The sequence below is a fragment of the Canis lupus genome, chromosome 26 (genome assembly GCF_003254725.2).
Source record: "Canis lupus dingo isolate Sandy chromosome 26, ASM325472v2, whole genome shotgun sequence".
NCBI classification, from domain to species: domain Eukaryota; kingdom Metazoa; phylum Chordata; class Mammalia; order Carnivora; family Canidae; genus Canis; species Canis lupus.
The window spans coordinates 27,308,405-27,332,763 of NC_064268.1; the positions used below are offsets into that span (position 1 = coordinate 27,308,405).

Here is a 24,359-nt window from a genome sequence, read left to right on the forward strand (position 1 = left end):
AGAGAAGTAGAGACACTGGCAGAGAGAGAAGCAGACTCCATGCAGGGAGCCCGATGTGGGACTTGATCCCGTATCCCAGGATCATGTCCTGAGCCTAAGGCAGACACTCAACTGCTGAGCCACCACCCAGGCATCTGGCTTTTTTTTTTTTTTTTTTTTTTTTTTTAATATTTATTTGACAGAGAGAGCACCAGCAGGGAGAGTGGCAGGCAGAGGGAGAGGGAGAAGCAGGTTCCTGGAGGAGCAGGGAGCTCAATGCGGGGGGGTTCATGACATGAGCTGAAGGTAGATGCTTCACCAGCTGAGCCACCCAGGTTCCCTTGTAGTAGCATTTTTATTGATTATCTCTAGGAACTTTTACCAGCTCAGGACTGATTTTTGAAGAGAAGAGTCTTTTCCTTTGGGTGCTCTCAGTGTCTCTGTTGGTTTGGACTGTCCAAGGGACAAGATGACTCCGGGCCATCTCTCTGCTGGTCAGATATTGGATATATTGCATAGGGATACAGAGTCTTGTTTTCCAGGGAATTTTGTATTTTGAGTAGAAACTTTGTGGAGAAAACCTGTAGAGTTTGTGCTAGTCTGATAGGGAGAAACAAAGCACTGCTTGAAACATGATCCATTCAAAAGCCTTTTGTTCAGGCAGGGCTTTGATAGATCGTGGCTTAATTATTTTAAGAAGCGCCTCAAAGAACAGCTGATGAGGGACTTCCTTATATGTGTTGAAAGATCTAGGTGGAAATGCTGGTTTTTCTGTTCCAGGGTTGCCAAAACTAAACCCAGACTTACTCCATAGGCTTGGAGGTGCCCCCAGATTTTTTCCTTGCTACAGCTTTGATAAGCTGCTGGGTGTCCTCCTATGGCCCAGAGCATGGTACCAGGAATAGACCTTTGCCCTACTTCCATTAGTCAGAATCAACACCCTGAATTACTTCCTTGATGACAGTGCTACCACTCTTTTGTGTAAGATAGCTGGCATTTTCTGACCTAACTGGTTACTCACTTGCTGGGGGCGTCTTCAGAGCAGAGTGCCTGTGTGACTGGGTGAACTGTTATTTGTGTGACTGGAAGAACAAGTTGAAACACTGGCATTAGATGCGTTCTACTGCTTTCCTTCTGTTGTGTCCTCATCAGTGGCAGTCAGGGTCTTTGAAGGTTTACTATGAAGTGTGCCCTGAGCAGGCATGTCAGATCTTCAGAGGCCTATATCTGAAGTTGATGGTAGTTTGGTTTTTAACAGTGAGTACTTTTTCATTGTAAAGCAAAACAACTGTACACCTGCTGTGTGCCAGAACATGCCAGCTGTCCACAGATTTGGCTTTTCTTTTTTGGCTCATTTAAGTAGGTTGCGTGTGTGTGTGTGTGTGTGTAGTGAGGAAGGTCTTAGAACAGGTGATTTTTTTTTTTAATTTTAATTTTTATTTATGATAGTCACACAGAGAGAGAAAGAGAGAGAGGCAGAGACATAGGCAGAGGGAAAGCAGGCTCCATGCACCGGGAGCCCGACGTGGGATTCAATCCCGGGTCTCCAGGATCGTGCCCTGGGCCAAAGGCAGGCGCTAAACCGCTGCGCCACCCAGGGATCCCAGAACAGGTGAAATTATTTGGGAACACTATGTAGACTGATGCAACTGCTTTTATTTAAGAAAAGGTCACTGAATAGAAATTGAAGTAAGAAGACAAAGAAGGAAAGAATAGTGAAAATGAACAGAAAAATTGAAAAGATCAAAAGGTTTTGGAGACCTCACAACCTTAAGTGTTATTTTATTTTCCTAAGTTTACATATTTCACTGTGCTTCTTTAACATTTGGACACTTCCCACAAATTAAATTTCTGTAACGGTGATGAAGCATTGATGATTAACCAGATAAATGAAGCCTTTCACTTTTAGTCATGTAGACACCATGTACACATACTCACCCACTCATGTGGACAGCCACATGTGTGTTTCTGTCACGGCACAGTATTCAACATTTTCTTATTGTGGCAGGACATGGGGATATACCTTTCTTTACCTCTCTCATTTCAAATGTTATTTGAGGCTAGATCTAGTTGATGTGTAGGAGAAAGGACTTTTTTGACAAGAGCACCTCACTGCTGTTTGGAGCTTTTGTAAATATAAAATACAGCACAACTGCCGTTCAGTGAGTTTTGAAGAAAAGTTTCCATTCTTCTGAGTAGCTGTGATGTCTGGTTTGGGGCCTTCATATGGTTATCTGTCACAGTGAGCAGAGAGGATTATTTGCCGCATAGGTATTGTCTTATATATGCCTGCACTTTGCAGGTTTCACACACTGCTCAGGTGTTCCTAGTTAATCCTTGTAGAAGTAATACACTTTTTCATTGTCCCAAGAATACTTTTTTCTAAAAGTTAATAGATGAGAATTGGTAAATAGCAGTTACTTCAGTTAGAATCTACCTAAATAATTCATGACTCAATGATTATTTGTGAGCATACCTTTCCAGTATGAAAATTAGTAAACTATATGATTGAACAATCCATCTCTGAAACTTGAAAAACAAAATTTAAAAACTAACCTTAAATTTTGAGTTGATGATGCAGACATGAAACTTGGGCTTTATGAAACTTAGAAGCATGTATATGTTGGTTGTATTATTTCATCATTTATATCTAGAAGGGATTTTTTTACATTCTTTTTTATTTTTATTTTTATTTTTTAAGATTTTTATTTATTCATGAGAGACACAAAAAGAGAGAGAGGCAGAGACACAGGCAGAAGGAGAAGCAGGCTCCATGCAGGGAGCCCGATGTGGGACTCGATCCCAGGTCTCCAGGATCATGCCCTGGGCCGAAGATGGCGCTAAACCATTGAGCCACCCGAGCTGCCCTACATGCTTTTTTTTTTTTTTTTTTTTTTTTAATTTATGATAGGCACACAGTGAGAGAGAGAGAGAGGCAGAGACACAGGCAGAGGGAGAAGCAGGCTCCATGCACCGGGAGCCCGACGTGAGATTCGATCCCGGGTCTCCAGGATCGTGCCCTGGGCCAAAGGCAGGCGCCAAACCACTGCGCCACCCAGGGATCCCCCTACATGCTTTTTTTAAAAAAGATTTTATTTATTTATTTGAGAGAGAGAGTGCACAAACAGCGTGAGCAGCAGGCAGAGCGAGAGAGAAAAGCAGGCTCCCCACTGAGCAGAGAGCCTGATGCTCAATTCTAGGACTCTGTGATCATGACCTTAGCTGAAGGCAGATGCTTAACCAACTGAGCCACCCAGGTGCTCCTAATCATTCTCTTAAAATTCTTTAAAATTTTATTTTATTTTTTTTATTAAGTAATCTCTATACCCAGCATGGGGCTTGAAGTCACAACCCTGAGATCAAGAGTTGGATGTTCTACTGGCTGAACCAGCCAGGTGCTCCTCTAGCTAGAAGGTTTTTACCAAATGATTTGCATTTTGCATCTGTTATTGAAAAGTAGGCTAAAAATCTCTTCCCTTCATCAATTTCATTTTTTGGACTGTTGTTGATGAGGAATATTTATGTGTGGAAGTGCATATGTATTTGCAGAATTGTGTAATAAACATTGAAATAGGGAAAGATACCAGCCTGCAAATAGCTTCATGTAAAGAGAAGTTGGAAAGTATAGAGTTGGTTTTTTTTTTGTTTTGTTTCTAACTTTTTTAAAGGGTATTTATTTATTTTTAGTAACCTCTGCACCCAGCCTGGGGTCAAACTCATGACCCCAACTGAGATCAAGAGTTGCATGCTCTTTCTTTTTTTTTTTTCCTAAGGTCGGCCTCTCTTTTCTCTTTTCTTTTCTTTTCTTTTCTTTTCTTTTCTTTTCTTTTCTTTTCTTTTCTTTTTTTTTCTTTTCTTCTTTTCTCTTTTCTTTTCTTTTCTTTTCTTTCTTTTCTTTCTTCTTTCTTTTCTTTTCTTTTCTTTTCTTTTTTTTTCTTTTCTTTCTTTTAAAGATTTTTATTTATTTATTCATGAGAGATACACAGGCAGAGGGAGAAGCAGGCTCCATGCAGGGAGCCCAACACGGGACTCGATCCCGGATCTCCAGGATCAGGCCCTGGGCCCAAGGCAGGCGCTAAACCGCTGAGCCACCCAGGGATCCCTCTTTTTTTTTTGTTTCTAAAGATTTTATTTGTTTATTCATGAGAGACATAGGAAGAGGGAGAAGTAGGCTCTGTGGGAGTGAACATACTCTGCAGCTTCCATCTATGTCAAGGAGGGGCTGAAGTGGTTGGTCAAGGAGAGGTCTGAAGTTGTTTTAATTTGCATTTGCATTATTATCCATGGGATTAAGCGCCTTTTCATGTTTTACCTTTATATGGTTTATGGGCAGTTATGTATCCTCCTTGTGAAGTGTCTATTCAAATCAGTTGCTCATTTTGCTACTGTATTATCTATCTTTTCAGCTTTTTTTTGGTGGTAGATTGATTACACATAACATTTTTCATCTTAATCACTTTTAAGTGTACTATTAGTACATTCACCTTGAGCACCCATCACCACCATCCATCTCCAGAACTTTTTCATCTTGCAAAACAAACTCTGTCCCTATTAAACAACTCCCCATCCCCCTCCCCAGCCCCTGGCAACTACTGTGGTATTTTCTGTTTCTGTTTAAGTACCTCATATGAATGGAATCACACAGTATTTGTCTTTTTTGTCACTGGCTTATTTCACTTAGCATAATGTCCTCAGAGTTCACATCTATACTGTAGCATGTATCAGAATTGCTGCTGCTGCTGTTTCTTCTTCTTCTTTTTTTTAAAGATTTTACCTTTTTCAGGTAATCTCTACACCCAGTGTGGGGCTGAAACTCACAACCCTGAGACCAAGAGTCTCATACTCCACTGACTGAGCCAGCCAGGCACCTTTTTAAAGACTGAATAATATTCCACTGTTTGTAAATACCACATTTTGCTTATCTCTTCTTCCATCAATGGACACCTGGATTGTTTCCACATGGACTTTTGGCTGTTGTAAATAACACTTGTGAACATGTATATATAAATATCTCCTAGAAGCCCTGCTTTTAGTTTTTTGGGCATATACTCAGAAATGGAATTTCTAGGTCATACAATTTTTTGAGTAGCCTCCATAACTGTTTTCCACAGCAACTTCACCATTTTCCCTTCCTACTAAGGAATTCTCTTCCCAACAATTTTTCCACATCTTTACCGATACTTTTTTTTTTAAATAGTAGCCATCAAAATGGGTATAAGGTGGAGTAGTGTGTTTTTTTTTTTTTTGTACTGATTTATAGTTCATTGCCTATTCTAGGTGTGAGCCCTTTGTCATTTATGTGTTGCACATATGTTCTCCCACTTTGTGCCTTCTCTTTCTCCTTCTTTAATGGTATCTTTTGATAAATGGAAGTTCTTAATGTTACTATAGTCCAGTTTGTTAATCTTTTGTTTATGGTTAGGGGTGTGTATGTGTGTGTTTATAAAATCTTTCCCTATCCCAAGGTCAAGAAGACAGTCTCCTATATTTTTCTCAAGAGTGTTGTTATTTTACATTTTATATTTAGATCCTCAATCTATCTAGAATTAATTTTTTAAAGATTTTTGTTTTTTTTAAAGATTTTATTTATTCATGAGAGACAGAGAGAGAGAGAGAAAGAGAGAGAGGCAGAGACACAGGCAGAGGGAGAAGCAGGCTCCATAAGGGAGCCTGACGTGGGACTTGATCCCGGGTCTCCAGGATCACATGCTGGGCTGAAGGCAGCACTAAACCGCTGAGCCACCTGGGCTGCCCAATTTTTTAAAGATTTTTATTTATTTACTTGAGAGAGCACAGAGGGAGAGGGAGAAGCAGACTCACTGCAGGGCTTGATCCCAGGACCCTGAGATCATGACCCGGGCCAAAGGCAGTCGCTTGACCAACTGGGCCACACAGGTGCTCCTAGAATTAATTTTTAAAGAGCTTTTTATTTGAATTAATTTTAAACTGAAAAGTTGAAGAACTAGGACAGAGAATTCCAGTATGCTCTTTACTAAGATCTCCTACCTGTTAACCTTTTATCATGGTTAGTCATTTTACCGTTATACTTGCATACTACATACATATATACACACATACATACATATATTTATATATGTATATAAATTTTTTTTGAACTGTTAGAGTGTAAGTTGTAGAGATGATGCTCCTTTACTGCTGAGTATTTCACTGTACGTTTCCTAAAAAACAAGAATGTTCTCCTTTATAACCATAATACAATTATCAAATCTGGAAGTGAATATTGATAAGATGCTAGTATCTCATCTCTAGACTTTAATTAAATTTCACCAATTGGGGATCCCTGGGTGGCTCAGTGGTTTAGTGGCTGCCTTCAGCTCAGGGCGTGATCCTGGAGTCCTGGGATCAAGTCCCACATCAGGCTCCCTGCATGGAGCCTGCTTCTCCCTCCGCCTGTGTCTCTGCCTCTCTCTTTCTCTCTCTCTCTGTCCCTCATGAATAAATAAGTAACCTCTTTTATTAATTTTTTTTTTTTAATTTTTATTTATTTATGATAGTCACACAGAGAGAGAGAGGCAGAGACATAGGCAGAGGGAGAAGCAGGCTCCATGCACCGGGAGCCCGACGTGGGATTCGATCCCGGGTCTCCAGGATCGCGCCCTGGGCCAAAGGCAGGCGCCAAACCGCTGCGCCACCCAGGGATCCCAATAAGTAACCTCTTTTAAAAAAATTTTTTCACCAATTGTGCTCATGTCCATTTTAGCAAAAAGAACTTTTTTTTTCAGGTCCAGCTTTCAGTCCAGGATAATGAGTTACATTTAGTTGTCACTCTCTTCTTTTCTTCTTAAACTTGGAATAGTTCTTCAGTCTTTGTCTTTTGTGACCTTGACGTTACTAGGAATGTAGGCTAGTTTGTTTGGTAGACTGTTCTCCAGATTTAGGTTTCTCAGTGTTTCCTTGTGATTAGGTTTGGGTTATGGGTTTTTGGCAGAAATCCCACAGAAGCCACATGTCCAGCATTTCCAGAAGCACATGGTGTCAATCTGTTCCATTCCTGGTGATATTAACTTAATTTGGTTAAGGTGGTGTCTGGTTTTTCTGCTATCAGGTTATCATGTTTCCTTTTGTAATTCAAAAGTATCTTGTTCAAAATACTTGGAGACTTTGTAAATATCCACTTTCTCATCAGACTTTCACACCCTAGTTTTAGCGATTCTTGATTCTTTCTAGGATCAGATATTAGTATGGTTTTTGTCAAGTGGTAGTTTTCAAATTCTATAATTCTCTTTTTACATGTAGTAGCTGGCATTTTACTTACAAGAAAGAGTTTTCACTTTTGCCCCACCTATATATTTGTTTGTTTGTGTGGAATAATGGATTCTTATTCAGTGGGCTGTTGATGGTTAGCATCATTTATTTTGATGCTCAGACTGACCCTATTTAGTGAATCAGGGGGCTTTGGTGGGAGTACCTTCAGGCCGGCTCCTGTGTCCTTTCAGTATGTTCCTATTCTTTTTTGAGCAACCCCTCAATTTCTGACGTGAGAAGTTTTTGTTTTCCAGCCGTAGTCCTAGAGTCAGCCTTTTCTTCATGAAGGCTTTGTTCCTTTTAGTGGAGGATGGCACTTAAAGCCTTTGGAACCTAATTGTGCTTGTTGCTTTTGAGTATATTGTGTTTCTTGTTGTTTTTAAAAAGATTTTATTTATTTATTCATGAGAGACACACACAGAGAGAGAGAGAGAGAGAGAGAGAGAGAGGCAGAGACACAGGCAGAGGGAGAAGCAGGCTCCATGCAGGGAGCCCGACATGAGACTTGATCCCGAGTCTCCAGGATCACACCCTGGGCCAAAGGCAGACGCTAACCGCTGAGCCATCCGGGCTGCCCTATATTGTTGTTTTTAAGCCTGCTCAGCAGACAGAGAGGAAACAGACACATGCACACACATGCAGGTGCACACACAAGTGCACACCTGCATATCTGTATCAATTTCTGTCTGTTTCTCTTCATATATAATAAAACCTGTGAGTTCACGCTATTACTTCCAGGTCCATTTGACATACAGTTTAGAGTAAGTAGCCTTTTCATTTTCTCTAATTGTAATTCCAGTCTTCTGACAGTGAGAAACCTGGCTTTCATTATGTTTATTTTCTCAATCTAGAATATGTAGGCACTAGTTATAGAATTGCTCACCATGTCACTGCCAAAAACAGATCTATCAGCTAGAATTCAGAATATATAATTTTTGGTCTTTAGCTTGAGAGTTTGAAGATTTATGGTCAAAATACAGTTTTCAGAAGATATTTGGATTCTTCATCTATCTTCCATCCTGTGTGGCTGTGTTACTTTATTTGAAATGTAGTTGGGTCCATTTGTTCCTCTTGTGTTCCATTTTAGGGTTTCCCCTACCCCCTTGTTTAATTAATTAACTGCAAGCGTGTGAAACACTACCAGGGTTCAGTAACACACGTCAGACTTAGGAGATGTGTTTAGAGAAGTGCCCCTCCACTCCCCTCCTCCATTCCTTCTTACTCTGTCCCCACCGAGCCCTAGGAGGTGAACAGTCTAGTTGGGTTTTTGTTTTTATACTTCCTGTATTTCTTTTTGCATAAATGATCAGATCCATGTATATATATTTATTGTGTTATTTCCCCTTTGTTACACAGAAGTTGCCATAGTTAGATCTGTTTCTACATTTTACTTTTTATCACTTAATGTATTCTAGAAATCTCTATACCAATTTATAGCAAGCCTTCTCATTCTGCTTAATGTATCTTTGTATGGATGTACTATAATTTGAGTTCTGTTCTGTGTATGGGCATTCAAGGTGTTTCAATATTTTGCGATTTTTTTTTTAAGATTTCATTTATTTATTCAAGAGAAACACAGAGAGAGAGGGGGGCAGAGACATAAGCAGAGGGAGAAGCAGGCTCCAACCAGGGAGCCCAATGGGGGATTCGATCCTGGGACTCCAGGATCACACCCTGGGCTGAAGGCAGGCGCTAAACCGCTGAGCCACCGAGGAATCCATCCAATATTTTGCAATTAAAGACAATGCTTCAGGGGTGCCTGAGTGGCTCAGTTGGTTAAGCATCTGCCTTCCACTCAGGTTATGACCCCAGAGTCCTGGGATCGAGCCCTATATCGGTCCCACTCCCAGCAGGGAGTCTGCTTCTCTCTCTCCCTCTCCCTCTCCCCTTGCTTGTGCTCACTCTCTTACTCAAGTAAATAAATATAATCTTAAAAAAAAAAAAAAAGGCAATGCTGCATTGAGTAACCTTATGTGTGTGTATTTTTGTATTATTAAAGGTATGTCTTCAGGTGAAATTCCTAGAGGTGAGTTTCTGGATATACAGTAAATGCATTAAGTAGTTCTGTTAGACATTATTGGATGCCTTTCATAAGGCCATACCAGCTCTGTTCTCACCAGCAACTTACGAGAGTGTTTGTTTCCCTTACACCCTTCACAAAGGAATGTGTGTCATAACTTCTCATTTTTGCCATTCTGAAAGGTGAGATGTATCTCAGTGTTGTTTAATTTGCATTTCTCCTATTGTGAGTTAGACTGGTTCTTTTTTTTGTATCGTGTATGCATTGATTATAGTGATTGTTTATTTTGCTCACTTTTCTTTTTTTAAAGATTTTACTTAGTTATTAATGAGAGACACAGAGAGAGAGAGGGAGAAGCAGGCTCCATGCAAGGAGCCCGATGCAGGACTCAATCTTGGGACTCCAGGATCACACCCTAAAGCCTAAGGCAGATGCTTAACCGCTGAACCACCCAGGCATTCCTATTTTGCTCACTTTCTGTGTTTTTTACTCCTTGATTTCTAAGAGTTTTTTGTAATTTAAGGATATTAGTCCTTATTTATTTATTTATTTATTTATTTATTTATTTATTTATTTTAAAGATTTTATTTATTTATTCATGGGAATACACAGAGAGGAGAGAGAGAGGCAGAGACACAGGCAGAGGGAGAAGCAGGCTCCATGCTGGGAGCCCGACGTGGGACTCGATCCCGGGACTCCAGGATCGTGCCCCGGGCCAAAGGCAGGCGCCAAACCACTGAGCCACCCAGGGATCGTGATATTAGTCCTTTATTTGTGAGATGTTGCAAATATACTCTCCCAGTTTAATTTTTAAAACTTTGCTTACAATGATTTTTTGGATCATGTACAGGATATTTAAATTTTTTAAAGATTTTAATTTTTATGTAGTCAAATTTATCAGTTCTTTGTTTCATCATTCAGGATTTTTTTTTAAAGATTTTATTTATTTATTTATGACAGACACAGAGGGGGAGAAAGAGAGGGGGAAGGACACAGGCAGAAGGAGAAGCAGACTCCATGCAGGGAGCCCGACGTGGGACTCGATCCCAAGTCTCCAGGATCACACCCTGGGCCGAAGATGGCGCTAAACCACTGAGCCACCCGGGCTGCCATCATTCAGGATTTTGAATCATAGTTAGAAAGCCTTGGGATTTATTTTTGATATGGTGTGAAATAGGGCTTGTTCATTTTTTTTTCTTTTGTGAGTATGCAATTGATCTAGTATCATTTATTGAAAAACTCTTTTTTTTCTGTATTCCTTCTTTGGTCATAAATCAGGTGTCTATATATGCAGTTTCTTTTTGGATTTTTTTCTATTCCACTTGTTTATTCATGTTCCAGTATACCATTAACCATAGTTATTATGATAATTGCAGAGTTTTTGACTTGGTGCTCTAATGTATATTTAACTTTGCCATTACCCAAAGACAAACTGTAAAAAGAAATGTGACGATTAAGCCATTTTTCACATGACTGTGTAAGGTGGTTTTCAGATGTAATAATTATGAAAGAAAACATATTTAATTTATGAAGAAAGATAAACTACCTCAAAGCTCATTTTAACAGAATATAAGAAGTGATTTGAAAATATTTGGTTATATTGAGTTTATTTACTGATTAATTGATGAGGGACAAATTGACAGGAAGGAAGTAGAACTTGATTTACAAATTTACATAGTTGATGACCAATTTCATAAACAGGAACTATTCTTTTTTTTTTTTTTAACATTTTATTTATTTATTTGAGAGACCAGGAATGAGAGCAAGCAAGGAGGAGGAGGGGAAGAGGGAGAGAGTTAGAAGGAGAAGCAGGCTCCCCTCTGAGCAAGGAGCCCGACCAGGGTCTTGATTCCAGGACCCTGGGGTCATGACCTGAGTGGAAGGCAGATCCTTAACCAGCTGAGCCACCTAGGTGCCCCAGAAACTAGTCTTAATGTGAACAGTCCTTAATGATCAATGTAGTATCCTCCTTTCTTGTTACATATAACTAGATTTTTTATAATGTGACAATCCTAAATTACCAAAGCTTAATTAGTTTAATTTGTTTAAAATATTAATCCTTTTCTACCCTTAGTAAGACAGATTGATGTAGCTAATGGTATTATAACTTTTATAATTGAATGATGAGAACAGAATCTACTCCACTGACATTTAGAACGGGAAGAAATTTTAGAGATTAGTAATTTATGGACCGTTTTAATCTGTAGAGATGAATTTATTATGATTGCCCAAGAATTTATTATGATTGTGTGGCTCCAGATAGATAACAGTAATAAATCAGTTGGCTAACTTATGCTTTCACCTTAAAAGGACAAAACTTTTTGGTTCTTTTTTATTAAAAAGTAGTTTTTCTTGGGGTCTCTGGATGGCTCAGTCGTTGGTTGAGCATCTGAGTCTAGATTTCAGCTCAGATTATGATCTCTGGGTTTGGGGACTGACCCTCTCATTGGGCTATGTGCTCAGTGCAGAGTCTGCTTGAGATTCTCTCTCTCTCTCCCTCTGTACCTCCTGCTTATGCTCTCTCTCTCAAATTTAATTAATTTTTTTAAAAGTAGTTTTTCTTTTTTTCAGTTTTTTAACTCCTCTATGTTCTTTCATTCCTAGAAGTAAAAAGATTTTTTCACCATTTTTCTTTAATAATTTTATACCCCATCACATTATCACCCCATCACACAGTATTTGTTTTGTTTTTGTTTTAATTGAAGTATAGTTGATGCTTATATTCTTTTTAAAAAGCTCGTATTTTCTTCAGTCTGTAAAATATAAATAAGTATTACAAAGGCTCTTTCTCAAGCAATATGATCATTTAGGCTGACTAACCCTCACTCTAACCTTAAATTCCCTAGTTTTTATTTATATATTACCTAAGCTTTAAAAAAAAAAAAAAAATCTTTCAATTTTGGCCTAAATTAGACTGCTAAAAAAATTAGGTCAGGTGAAAAGAGTAAATTTCAAAATAATGGCTCCATCAGTGCTTTACTTTATTATTATTTTATTTTTAAAGATTTTATTTATTTATTCATGAGAAAAACAGAGAGAGAGGCAGAGACACAGGCAGAGGGAGAAGCAGGCCCGATCCCAGGTCTCCAGGATCACACCCTGGGCCGAAGGTGGCGCTAAACCGCTGAGCCACCCAGGCTGCCCAGTGCTTTACTTTAAAGCAGTAAAAATTATTTCTGATTCCCAGGGGTATTTCTCTCTAGAAATTACAGGATGGCATTTTCTGTGGCATTATAGAACTTTTCCTCAGAGCCTGTGTGGTAATGCTCATATGATTTAAAAGTCCTGTCCTAGATGAAAGAGTAACAAAGAGGATGTCTTCACTGTTTCCTATCTCTCACTGACTGGCACGTGTGGGTGCCCAGTAGGCTTCCATAAAATCTTCGATTACATATATGATTTTCATATTTCATATGTGTGATTATTTATAAACCAGTAAAGAGGTTCTTTTTCTGAAGTGCAGTATGAAGTACTGCTTGGTAACTGTCAGAAAATCTTTATAGAGCTCTTGATCTTGAATTCGATGTAAAAACCAAGAGCTTTGTTTAGTCTTAAAATATTATTTACTTTTGCTTCATCATCTAGTCAATTTATTTTCTGTTGCCTCTAGACCAAGAGCAGTGATGACCTCTTAGCTGGAATGGCTGGAGGGGTGACAGTGACTAATGGTGTTAAAGGAAAGAAAAGCACCTGCCCTTCCACAGGATCTTCAGCCTCGGCCCCTGCCATGACCACTGTGGAGAACAAGTCCAAGATCAGCACAGGTATGGGCAACATTCAGAGTAAGAGTTAAACTGCTTTTTTGTTTGAATGGCAGAGTACAGTGGTATTTAAGGGGTTCTGTTGATTAAAGAAAATATTGGGCATGGACAAAAGTATTTGTATTTCAACCCCATGTACTCATCACCCTTATCAACTAATGGCCAGTCTTAATTTCTTGATACCCACTTCCCTCATTATTTTGAAGCAAATTCTAGGTGTCCTATAATTTTATCCACAAATATATAATTATTTTTGAAAGATAAGGATTCCCCTAAAAATATAATCATGATGCCATTATCAGCCCTTAAAATAATTATTAATCATTCCTCAAATCATAAATATAAAGAAATACTTATTCAAATTTCCAACTTTTTCATAAACCTTTCTTATGTATAATTAACTGTGGATCAGAATTCACTTAAGGTCCATATATAATAATTGTTACTCTTCCTTAAACCAATTCTTTTTCTTACAATTTAAATTTTATAGAAACTAGTTATTTGACTTACATTTTCCTGTGACTTGGATTTTGGTGTTATATCCCCTTGGTGTCCTTGATCATGTTCCTTTGTTCATTTACTGTTAATGTCGTTGGATCTAGAGCCTTGATGGGACAGATTCAGGTTCCTTTTTCTCCCCCAAAACTCCTTCATACATAGTAGTTGTCTATCCACCAGTAGCACCTCATTTTGCTGTCTGTCTTGCCTCAATGTTAGCAGCCTTTGACGATCAGTGCCTGGATCCATTCATTCCTGTTCTACCGTTTGTTCTTCATTCATTAGCAGCAGTTTGGCTTTAGATTGATGGAGTCCATAAGTTAACTCCTCCTGTAGTCTAAGGAATAACACTATCAAATTTTACTTTTCTTTTTTTTTAAAGGTTTTGTTTGTTTGTTTATTTATTTATTTATTTATTCATGAGAGACACAGAGAGAAAGGCAGAGACATAGGCAGAGGGAGAAGCATGCTCCATGCAGGAAGCCCAATGTGGGACTCGATCCTGGGACTCCAGGATGATGACCTGAGCCAAAGGCAGACGCTCAACCGCTGAGCCACCCAGGCGTCCCTATATTTTACTTCTTATACTTACAGAAAAAAACTTCAGAAGTTCCAGGAAACACAAGATCCACATGTTTGTTTGTTTGTTTGTTTATTTTTTAAAAGATTTTATTTATTTATTCATGAGAAACACAGAGAGAGCGAGAGGCAGAGACACAGGCAGAGGGAGAAGCAGGCCCCACACAGGGACCTCGATGCGTGACTCGATCCCGGGACTCCAGAATTAAGCCCTGGGCTGAAGGCAGGCACTAAACCACTGAGCCACCCAGGGATCCCCCTGTTTATTTATTTAAATGATTTTATTTTGAGGTAATCTCTACACCCAACATGAGGTTTGAACTTACAGCCCCAATATCAAGAGTCACATACTCTACTCCACTGGCTGAGACAGCCAGGCATCCAAAGATCACATATTTGTAATGCAGCTGATGGAAGCACATTGTCAAAAATGTAGCAGACCTTCTTTATCATCATTATTTAGGCTGTTAGCTCCTTGTGTGTGTATTAGACTTTTTCCTAACCCAGGTGTACCTACTGTCCTCTCTCCTGTTTTGACCTTCTGTGGACTCATCCTTCTATCTCAGATCATGTTCCGAGGTTAATTATATTAGTCATATGGTATGATCACAAGGAGGAAACATGGAAGGCACTGTTAACACCAGGCACCGTTCCATTTTATCCTCACTATAGCCCTTTGAGGTAGAGGCTGCTATCTTCATTTTAGAGATGTGAGAGCTATGCTTCAAGCACTTAAAGATACTTAAGTATCTTGCCTAAGGCCTTGCATTCATTTGTTCAGAAAATATTTATTGGGTACCGTAATAGTTTGTACCAGGCTGTAGAGCTGATGGAGTAAGGACTGTCCCTTGAGTCTTTTACTTTCAAGCCTGAGGTCATCGCCACACTTAACACTGCAGCTTTTGTGGTAAGAAGGAAGATAAGTACTCTAATACCATCTGTATCTTTTCCTATTTCCAGCTTTTAGAATCTACTGGGAGAGATACCTCACATTTGGACCCAGGTTCCCCACTGACAAATGCTACCTCCCCTCACAGTCTGAATTCACTTATCTCCTCCCTGTATGTATTGTCCTACCGGAGGCAGCTTTGTACCTCTGTATTAAGTTTGCTGGGGTCCCCTAACAAAATACAGACTGCATGGCTTAAATAACAGACACGTAGGGATGCCTGGTTGGTTCAGCGGTTGAGCGTCTGCCTTTGGCCCAGGGCGTGATCCTGGGGTCCTGGGGTTGAGTCCCGCATCGGGCTTCCTGCAGAGAGCCTGCTTCTCCCTCTGCCTATGTCTCTGTCTCTTGCTGTGTCTCTCATGGATAAATAAATAAAATCTTAAAAAAAAAAAAATAATAACAGACACGTAGTTCTCACCAAAACTGGCTGGGAGTTTGAGATCAAGGTGTCCGCCGGTTTGATTTCTTCTGAGGCCTCCTTGGCTTGTTGGTTGTCTCTTCATTGTCTGGTCATCCCTCTCTCTGTGTCTGTGTCCTGGTCTCCTCTCCTTATAAAGATACCAGTCAGATTGGATTAGGGCTCACTGTAACAAACCCCATGTTAATATAGGTACCACTTTAAGTTATCACTCTACTCCCAAATACAGTCACATTCTGAAGTACTGGGGGTTATGGCTTCAACACATGAATTTGGAGGACACAATTCATCTCCTGAAAACATCCTTAACTCTTCAGTGGATCTGCTGTACGTTTATGTACTCCTCGTGACTTCTCTAAGACCTGTTCATGTGTCTGTAACTCACATTCTTCATCTGCCCACTGGGCACACTAATCCCAGATGGGAAGCTTGTCTTTGTTATGTTCTGTCTCTTACTTTCTTGTTCTTTACCTCTCCTTTCCTTTTGGGGTGTTATCAGTCCCTCTCCTCATTACTGACTGCTTTTTCCTTTTTTCTCTCAGGCTTGCCCAGATCTTTTCCTTCTTAGGATGGGTTTTGGTTTGGAAAAGAAGGATGTTTGGTACTGTTTACAGAAATGGGGTAGAGAATGAATACTTCTGGTTATACCACCCTTTTCCTTTTTTGGTCTCCATTTGCAATTGTTTCTCATCTTCTTTCTACTGCGTAAATCTGTTACAGATGTATCATTCCTTCTCTATTCTTGCAGAGATCCCCATCTCACTCCCCAAATGTAGGCCCTCCTTTACTCTAACTGCTCTGCCTCACCCCCCTCCTCCTTGGCCTCTCTTCTTTCTCAGAGGTTTCACTTAGCAGCCTCTGGGTTCATTTTCATAAAAATGCCATTCCCTATATGTCTTCCCTGCTCCAGAACATTTATTGAACATTTACTGTGGAACTCACTAAAAGTTCCCTTGGCGTTCAGGGCCCCATAAAAACTTCCCCTGCTGCTTGCATTAATTGTGTGACCTTACTTTTCCTTACTATGTGTCTTGTTCACTTCTGCTTCCTCGTCCTGTCCTGTGGCTGGCCAGAATGCCCTCCCCTGCTTTACACCTGATCCTTGCCAGAATTAGTGGCTATTTCCTATACCATATCAATCTTTTGCTTCCTCATACTTCTGTAGCCTGGTGCCTGCCACATAAAAAACTAGCAGATTCTTACAGAATTCTTACTGAATAGGTCTAGATTTTATTTTTCAAAATAAAAAGCAGCAAATTATTTCTTAAATGTTTATAGGTAAGCATATTCTTGTTCTTTGTGTATTAAACATGTGACTATGTCAATTTTCACAGGTTTAGAATTTTAGTAGTCAGGTAATAGTGGTTCCTGTAGCATATTTGATAATATGCCATCATTAGTTAACATAAATAGTTATTGTTTTCTAACATTTTGGGAGGCAGCATAAAATACTACTTACTTAAGTTGCAGATTCTGGAGCCAGATTCCTTGCCTGTTTTTGAATCTTAGCCCAATCACTTATTACGTGTGAGATGTTGGCAAATTATTTAACATCTCTGTGTGAGTTTCTTCATTATGTTAACAATGAGACTTCTATAAATTAATGAATATGAGGTGTTCATCTGTGTTTGTAAAATAAATGCTAAGTAGCTATATTATAACTAATGTTATTGGTACTATTATGTGGCATTCTACGATGTGAAGAACTTTTTGCACTTATTTTTATCACACTTTTTAAAAAATTTTGATCATACTTTTGTGTTTATTGTAGGTAGCTTAGATTTTTGGTTTGTCCAGAGGCTGCCTTTCCCTTATTGCTCATCTCTGATCTTTCTTTACCATCTGATTTACAGTTAATTTGCTACCTGACTAGTTAATCCTAGCGTCCGCTTCATCTGTCTAGCTTGCCCTGGAATGTTAGGTCCCTGGCTACCTGTTTAAAACCATGGTTTAGGATTTGAGTTAATGTGTAACTTTTTAATTATAATTTTAATTTATTGAGATACTATTCACATTTTGTAAAATTCACCTTTTGAAGTGTCCATTTCAGTGTATAACTTCTTTTTCATTGATAATTAAAAGATGAATGATCTGGTCTTGAGGAAATAGAATTTTACAGTAACCAGAATATAAGACAAGATTAATGTGGGTCAGAATCCACGTGAGGGTCTCTAGATTTTCTCTGATATAACCTGTATGCCTCCTTGCTAATGTTTTTGCCTTACATTCTTTGTTTTAAACATTAAGGCACAAGTTCTTCAACCAAGCGGAGTACTTCCATAGGTAATAAAGAATCCAGTTCTACTAGAGAAAGATTACGTGAGCGAACCCGACTAAACCAGAGCAAAAAACTACCTTCGGCGGGTCAGGGAGCTAATGATGTGGCATTGGCCAAGCGTTCCCGCAGTCGCACTACTACAGAATGTGACGTTCGTATGAGCAAGTCCAAGTCGGACAACCAGATCAGTGACAAAGCTGCTTTGGAAGCCAAAGTGAAAGATCTTCTCACACTGGCAAAAACCAAAGACGTGGAAATCTTACATTTGAGAAATGAACTCCGAGACATGCGTGCTCAGCTGGGCATTAATGAGGATCATTCTGAGGGTGATGAAAAATCTGAGAAGGAAGCCATCATTGCTCACCAGCCAACTGACGTCGAGTCCACTTTACTGCAGTTGCAGGAACAGAATACTGCCATCCGGGAAGAACTCAACCAGCTGAAAAACGAAAACAGAATGTTAAAGGACAGGTTGAATGCGCTGGGCTTTTCCCTAGAGCAGAGGTTAGACAATTCTGAAAAACTCTTTGGTTATCAGTCCCTGAGCCCAGAAATCACCCCTGGCAACCAGAGTGATGGAGGAGGGACCCTGACCTCTTCGGTGGAAGGCTCTGCCCCTGGCTCAGTGGAGGATCTCTTGAGTCAGGATGAAAATACCCTCATGGACCACCAGCACAGTAACTCTATGGACAACCTAGACAGCGAGTGCAGTGAGGTGTACCAGCCCCTCACATCGAGCGATGATGCCCTGGACGCACCATCGTCCTCAGAGTCCGAAGGCATTCCGAGCATAGAGCGCTCCCGGAAGGGGAGCAGTGGCAATGTGAGCGAAGTGTCTGTAGCTTGCTTGACAGAACGGATACACCAGATGGAAGAGAACCAACACAGCACGAGTGAGGAACTTCAGGCAACTCTGCAAGAGCTAGCTGATTTACAGCAGATAACCCAGGAACTGAATAGTGAAAATGAAAGGCTTGGAGAAGAGAAGGTTATTCTTATGGAGTCTTTATGTCAACAGAGTGATAAGTTGGAACACTTTAGCCGACAAATTGAGTATTTCCGCTCTCTTCTCGATGAGCATCACATTTCTTATGTCATAGATGAGGATGTGAAAAGCGGACGCTATATGGAATTAGAGCAACGTTATATGGATCTAGCAGAGAACGCCCGTTTTGAACGAGAGCAGCTTCTTGGTGTCCAACAACATTTAAGCAATACTTTGAAGATGGCAGAACAAGACAACAAGGAGGCTCAAGAAATGATAGGGGCACTCAAAGAACGCAATCACCATATGGAGCGTATTATTGAGTCTGAGCAGAAGGGTAAAGCAGCCTTGGCAGCCACATTAGAAGAGTATAAAGCCACAGTGGCCAGTGATCAGATAGAGATGAATCGCCTAAAGGCCCAGCTGGAGAATGAAAAGCAGAAAGTGGCAGAGCTGTATTCCATCCATAACTCTGGAGACAAATCTGATATTCAGGATCTTCTGGAGAGTGTTAGGCTGGACAAAGAAAAAGCAGAGACTCTGGCTAGTAGCCTGCAGGAAGATCTAGCTCACACACGAAATGATGCCAATCGATTGCAGGATACCATTGCAAAGGTATTGTTTAAGTAGATAAAATGTTCTGGATCAGCATTATGCAGCTTCAGTACACACCACGCTTACTGAAAACTAGTATTGCTTGGGTGATATGTCATTCACTTTTTTAAGGCAGATTTTATTTTATTTTTTTGAAGGTTTTATTTATTCATGAGAGAGAGGGAGGCAGAGGCACAGGCAGAGGGAGAAGCAGGCTCCACGCAGGGAACCTGATGTGGGACTCGATCCCAGGACTCCAGGATCATGCCCTGAACCAAAGGCAGACGCTTAGCCGCTGAGCCACCTAGGCATCCTGCTGATTTTGTTTTAAAGCTCGAGAATGGTTTTTCTTTTATTGGGATACAATCGAAAGTATTTTTTTTTTTTTTAGATTTTATTTATTTGAGAGAGAGCACTAGTGAGGTGAGGGGCAGAGGTCTAGAGGTCAGAAGCAGACTCACTGCTGAGCAGGGAGCCTGATGCAGGGCTTGATCCTGGGACTCTGGGATCATGACCTGAGCTGAAGGCAGATGTTTAACAAACTGAGCCACCAAGGCACCCCCAGTCTAAAGTATTTTTAAAATAGTTCACTTTCACTCACTTGTGTTTTACTACTGTTTTCCTACCTCTGAGATAAAGGGACTAAAATGACAACAGAATTTTTCCTAGTCTGGGTGTGCCCAGGGGATCGTGTTGTGCAATTTTACCTCCTTATCTCGAATGTATTTTGACAGAGAAAAGATAGAGCTAGCAGTTTAGTCTTTGGGATCAGCAATGTCTACCCTGTCTTTTCCTGTGGTTATAGTTTTTCAAATAGAATTCTGTTGTGAGTTTAAAATATTTTTGGAGTACAGAGGCTCCTGTTCCTTTTTTTAAAAAATTATTTATTTATTCATGAGAGACAGAGAGAGAGAGAGAGAGGCAGGCAGGCAGAGGGAGAAGCAGGCTCCATGCAGGGATCCCATCGTGGGCCTCGATCCTGGGTCTTGATCCTGGGTCTCCAGGATCACGCCTTGGGCTGAAGGCAGCGCTAAACCGCTGAGCCACCCGGGCTGCCCGCTCCTATTCCTTAGAGGACTAGGTCTTATTGGTGGTGAGGACCTTAGAGGTCATGGGTCCAGCCCCCTTGTTTTACCCCTAGCATGATAATGAGGACTTATGCAGAACCTAGAGCCCGGGGTTGCTGGCACACCGGCCAAGGGTCTGTGCCACGTGTGATTGCCGGTGTAGTGTTTGTTTACATGAGTTATCCAATTATTCTATCTTACATTTTATTTCCTATTTTAGTGCAGTGATTTTTAAAGTAAGACACATTAATATATCTTTGGACAAAATTTAAATAATTTAGATCTTAATTTTTTAGTGATGACGTTTAGTGATACAGTTTAGGGGATATATTATTTGTTGGAGCATGTATGTTGGAGGGCACTTTGAGCTGATACTTTTGCAATGACAGTATTTGAGAATTTGAGAATTTTTTTCCATTTTTATTTTGGTAATGAAGCTGTCACACATCAGACATCTTTTTATTGTTGTTGGGAATGGATGTTAATTACTAACCAAATGCTTGCCTTTGGTCCAAACTTTGGAGAAGAGAAAATTTCCAAAATTTCCTCATAAATAATCTAGTTAAGTATAGTGTTATGTTAATATAATTTGTCAGTGATGTAGCAACAAATATGCTTACACATATTGCATAAAATCTTATATTATTGTACTTTTTCATACTTTTAAACAGTTATACAGGTGGTTTTAGTTCATACCTAGGAATTCATGTTTGGCTTTCTTTGGAACAGTGTATACTTCCATTCTAGAATTTATCTTAAAGAAGCTCTTAACTTTTCTAATCCATGCTATCAATTCTATATAGGTTGAAGATGAATACCGAGCCTTCCAAGAAGAAGCTAAGAAACAAATAGAAGAATTGAATATGACATTAGAGAAACTAAGATCAGAGCTAGAAGAAAAAGAGACAGAAAGGAGCGACATGAAAGAAACCATCTTTGAACTTGAAGATGAAGTAGAACAACACCGAGCTGTAAAACTCCACGACAACCTTATTATTTCTGATTTAGAGAGTAAGTGATAGGGGAACTTTTCATTCCTTTTTGTTTTGTCCTTCCCATGATAACGAGTGGGGATAGTTCTCATTCAGTAAACAGAATGAAAATTGGTCACTCTGTGCACTCTGGTGCACACACGGTGGCCCGCAGAAATATGCATGTGGCAAAGCATATTTCATACATTAGGTGATAGTCTTGTTCCTAAGGAGAAACTGTTAAGTGGAACCATTGCTTTAAAACTGTGCGTGTTTATGGAAAGTTATTTAACGGAAAAGCTGATTGTTAATATATTTTTCTAGGTCTTAGGAAAAGCCATTTATTGTTTACTTCTAGTGATTGCAAACACACGAAGACAAAAGAAACCCGTTCTTCATAATCTTATGTGTAAGGCATAGGTTTTTATTTATTATCTGATTTTCCTCCCTACCAAGGAGATTTTATGATCTGATAGAATTGAAACTCTGATTTTAAGTTGCTTTAAGTTTTTTCAAACTATTTTATCATTATTTCAGACTTATAAAAAAGTTGCCAGAATAGTACAGAGCATTTCTGTGTTGACAGTTTGATGAGGAGCAGAAATTCGGGTGATCTTAAAATGTCTTTCCACAGACTATTTATTATGTTGCAAGTGAGGAAAAAGAAACAACCAGAAATTATACAGTGGAAAAATTGGGCAACACTGGACTGAGTGATTGTGTAAGTGACAGAGGCACACAGAATTGGACTCAGTATCAGCTGGGCCATATTCTGGCTGAGGCATAACTTCAGCTAATCATAAAGAAACATGAAATAGACAAAAAATAAGAATGTTTTACTAAAAACACAAGATGTCATAAAAGCTATGGAAAATTCCGGATTAAAAGGGCCTAGGGAGACATGACAATTAAATGCAATACCTGTGCCTAGCCTGGGTCTAGTGCTGTAGGGAGAATGCCATAAAGGATGGTATGACAAAACTGTTCAAAAGTGGATGCTAGATAAACATGTATAAATTTATGAAGTTGATATCTATGCTGTATTTCTGTTCCTATACTTAGGAACCACACACAAAATATATCTAGGGGTAAAGGACCATGATGTATATCCTTAAAGGGTTCAAGAAAAACATCAGAGATAGATAGAGACTGATAAATAGGGATACAAGATAGCAAATAATGAAAACAGGTGGGTAAACTGTTAACATAGGCAAATCTGAGGAAAATGGTATATGGGTGCTTTTTGTACCAGTTTTTGCAACTTTTCGTAAATTTGGAATTATTTCCAAATAATGCATCTTAGATTCCTCAAATGTTAGCAGATTTTAAGTTGTAATACACTTTAATGATACCTAGGTGGGGACAAAAAGAATGGAAATGATTATTTTGGATACATTGGTTAAAGCTTTTAAATCTTGTGGTTCATGATACTGCTCCATTGGGCTCTGACAGTGTATTTTTCCTTGACAGCAAACACAGCATTGTGCCAGATCTCATGTGCTATTGCTGCAGAGGTGGGGAGGTTTGAACTAGTTCCAGGAGAGAGTGGGTCATCTGCAGGAGTCCTCCTAAACATGTCTTGAGGCAGTTCTGAGCTCTGGCTAGTTGGCCCGGCTTTTGTGGTTTGACCCCAGGGTTATTTGGAACATTCTGAGACATTTGGATACTGAAGTAGCTGACCGTAGACTGTTTTCTTGGAGACAGTGATAGTCCTACAGATAAAACTTTCTTATCTGAAATTTTTAAAAACTTCCAGTTTAACATTTATGTCTAGTCTGTATTTCATTGTTTCTGAACTGAGAGGAGTTATCTAACTCTATTTCCTAAATGTAAAAAGTTCTAAATTTTTTCAGATTAACTTGGAAGTTGAGTGCATTTTCCGTTAAGTACTGATAACAGCTTTTTCCCTTGCAAGACTTTTGATTTGAACACGGAAAGAGTGACATCATGTGGTTATTGGGGCAATAGGTAGAAAAATGTTAGCTGATCAGGATTCCTGGGATGAAAAATCATTGTGAAAATAAAAATTCTGTTAACTGTATGTGGATTTTAATTATGAAGTGGCTGAAAATCCTGAATGAAATTTCTTCTTAGCCATGTAGCCCCCCCCCAATTATTTTGAAATGAAAAGTTCAAATATCCAGAAATCTTGGCAGCATGGTACAGTTAGCACCCATTGCCTAGAATTGATAGTTATTAATGTTTTGCAATATTTGCCTTCCGTGTGTGTGTGTGTGTGTTAACAACCAGCTAACAGCAAATTATAGACCTCATGACATGTAGTATGCAACCCCTAAATATTCTTCTCCTAATCATATCTAGTAATATTTGGCATAATTCCATAATTCTGATAGCTCATATTCACATTTTCTCAGCTGTCCCCAAAATGTCTCTTCTAGTTTTCTATAGGAACCAGGATCCAAACAAGATTTATGTATTAATTGAAACTCGTTATTCTATCTCTATAGTCTGATAAGAGTTAATTTATTTCTTAGTGAATTCTAGCACTTGGGGATTGATGGATGCTAAGTCAGCACTTGGTATAAGGGACTTGATAACGGGGAACGCTGTTACTTGAGAAATTGAGACTTTCTTTTTTTAAGATTTTATTTTTAAGGGAGCATCTGAGTGGCATAATCGGTTAAGTGTCCGACTCTTGGATTCAGCTCAGGTCATGACCTCAGGGTCCTGGGATGGAGCCTCATCTCAGGCTCTGTGTTCAGCACCAAGTCCACTTGAGATTCTCTCTCCCTCTCCTTTTGCTCCTCCCACTTGTGCTGTCTCTCTCTTTCTCTCAGATAAATAAATCCTAAAAAAAGATTTTATTTTTAAGTAATCTCTACAATCAACATGGGGCTTGAATTCAACCCCAAGATCTAGAGTTGCACACCCCACTGAGTGAGCCAGCCAGGTGCTCTGGAAAATGGAGATTTTTCTCCTGTAGAATATTTTAGCATACATTACCATAGTTAATTTTAGAATTTTTTCATCACC

General features: G+C 39.4%; 1 protein-coding gene across 7 annotated transcripts in view; it reads left to right on the forward strand.

The window, feature by feature from the left end:
- Nucleotides 1-24,359, forward strand: part of SPECC1L (sperm antigen with calponin homology and coiled-coil domains 1 like) — a 132,783-nt gene that overhangs the window by 32,974 nt on the left and 75,450 nt on the right. For all 7 annotated transcript variants that reach the window (XM_025474699.3, XM_049101919.1, XM_025474692.3 and 4 more), the window contains 3 exons: nucleotides 12,876-13,029; nucleotides 17,718-19,348; nucleotides 21,198-21,405. In XM_025474699.3, the coding sequence (XP_025330484.3) occupies nucleotides 12,876-13,029; nucleotides 17,718-19,348; nucleotides 21,198-21,405 (1,993 nt within the window). The remainder of the gene's footprint in view (nucleotides 1-12,875; nucleotides 13,030-17,717; nucleotides 19,349-21,197; nucleotides 21,406-24,359) is intronic.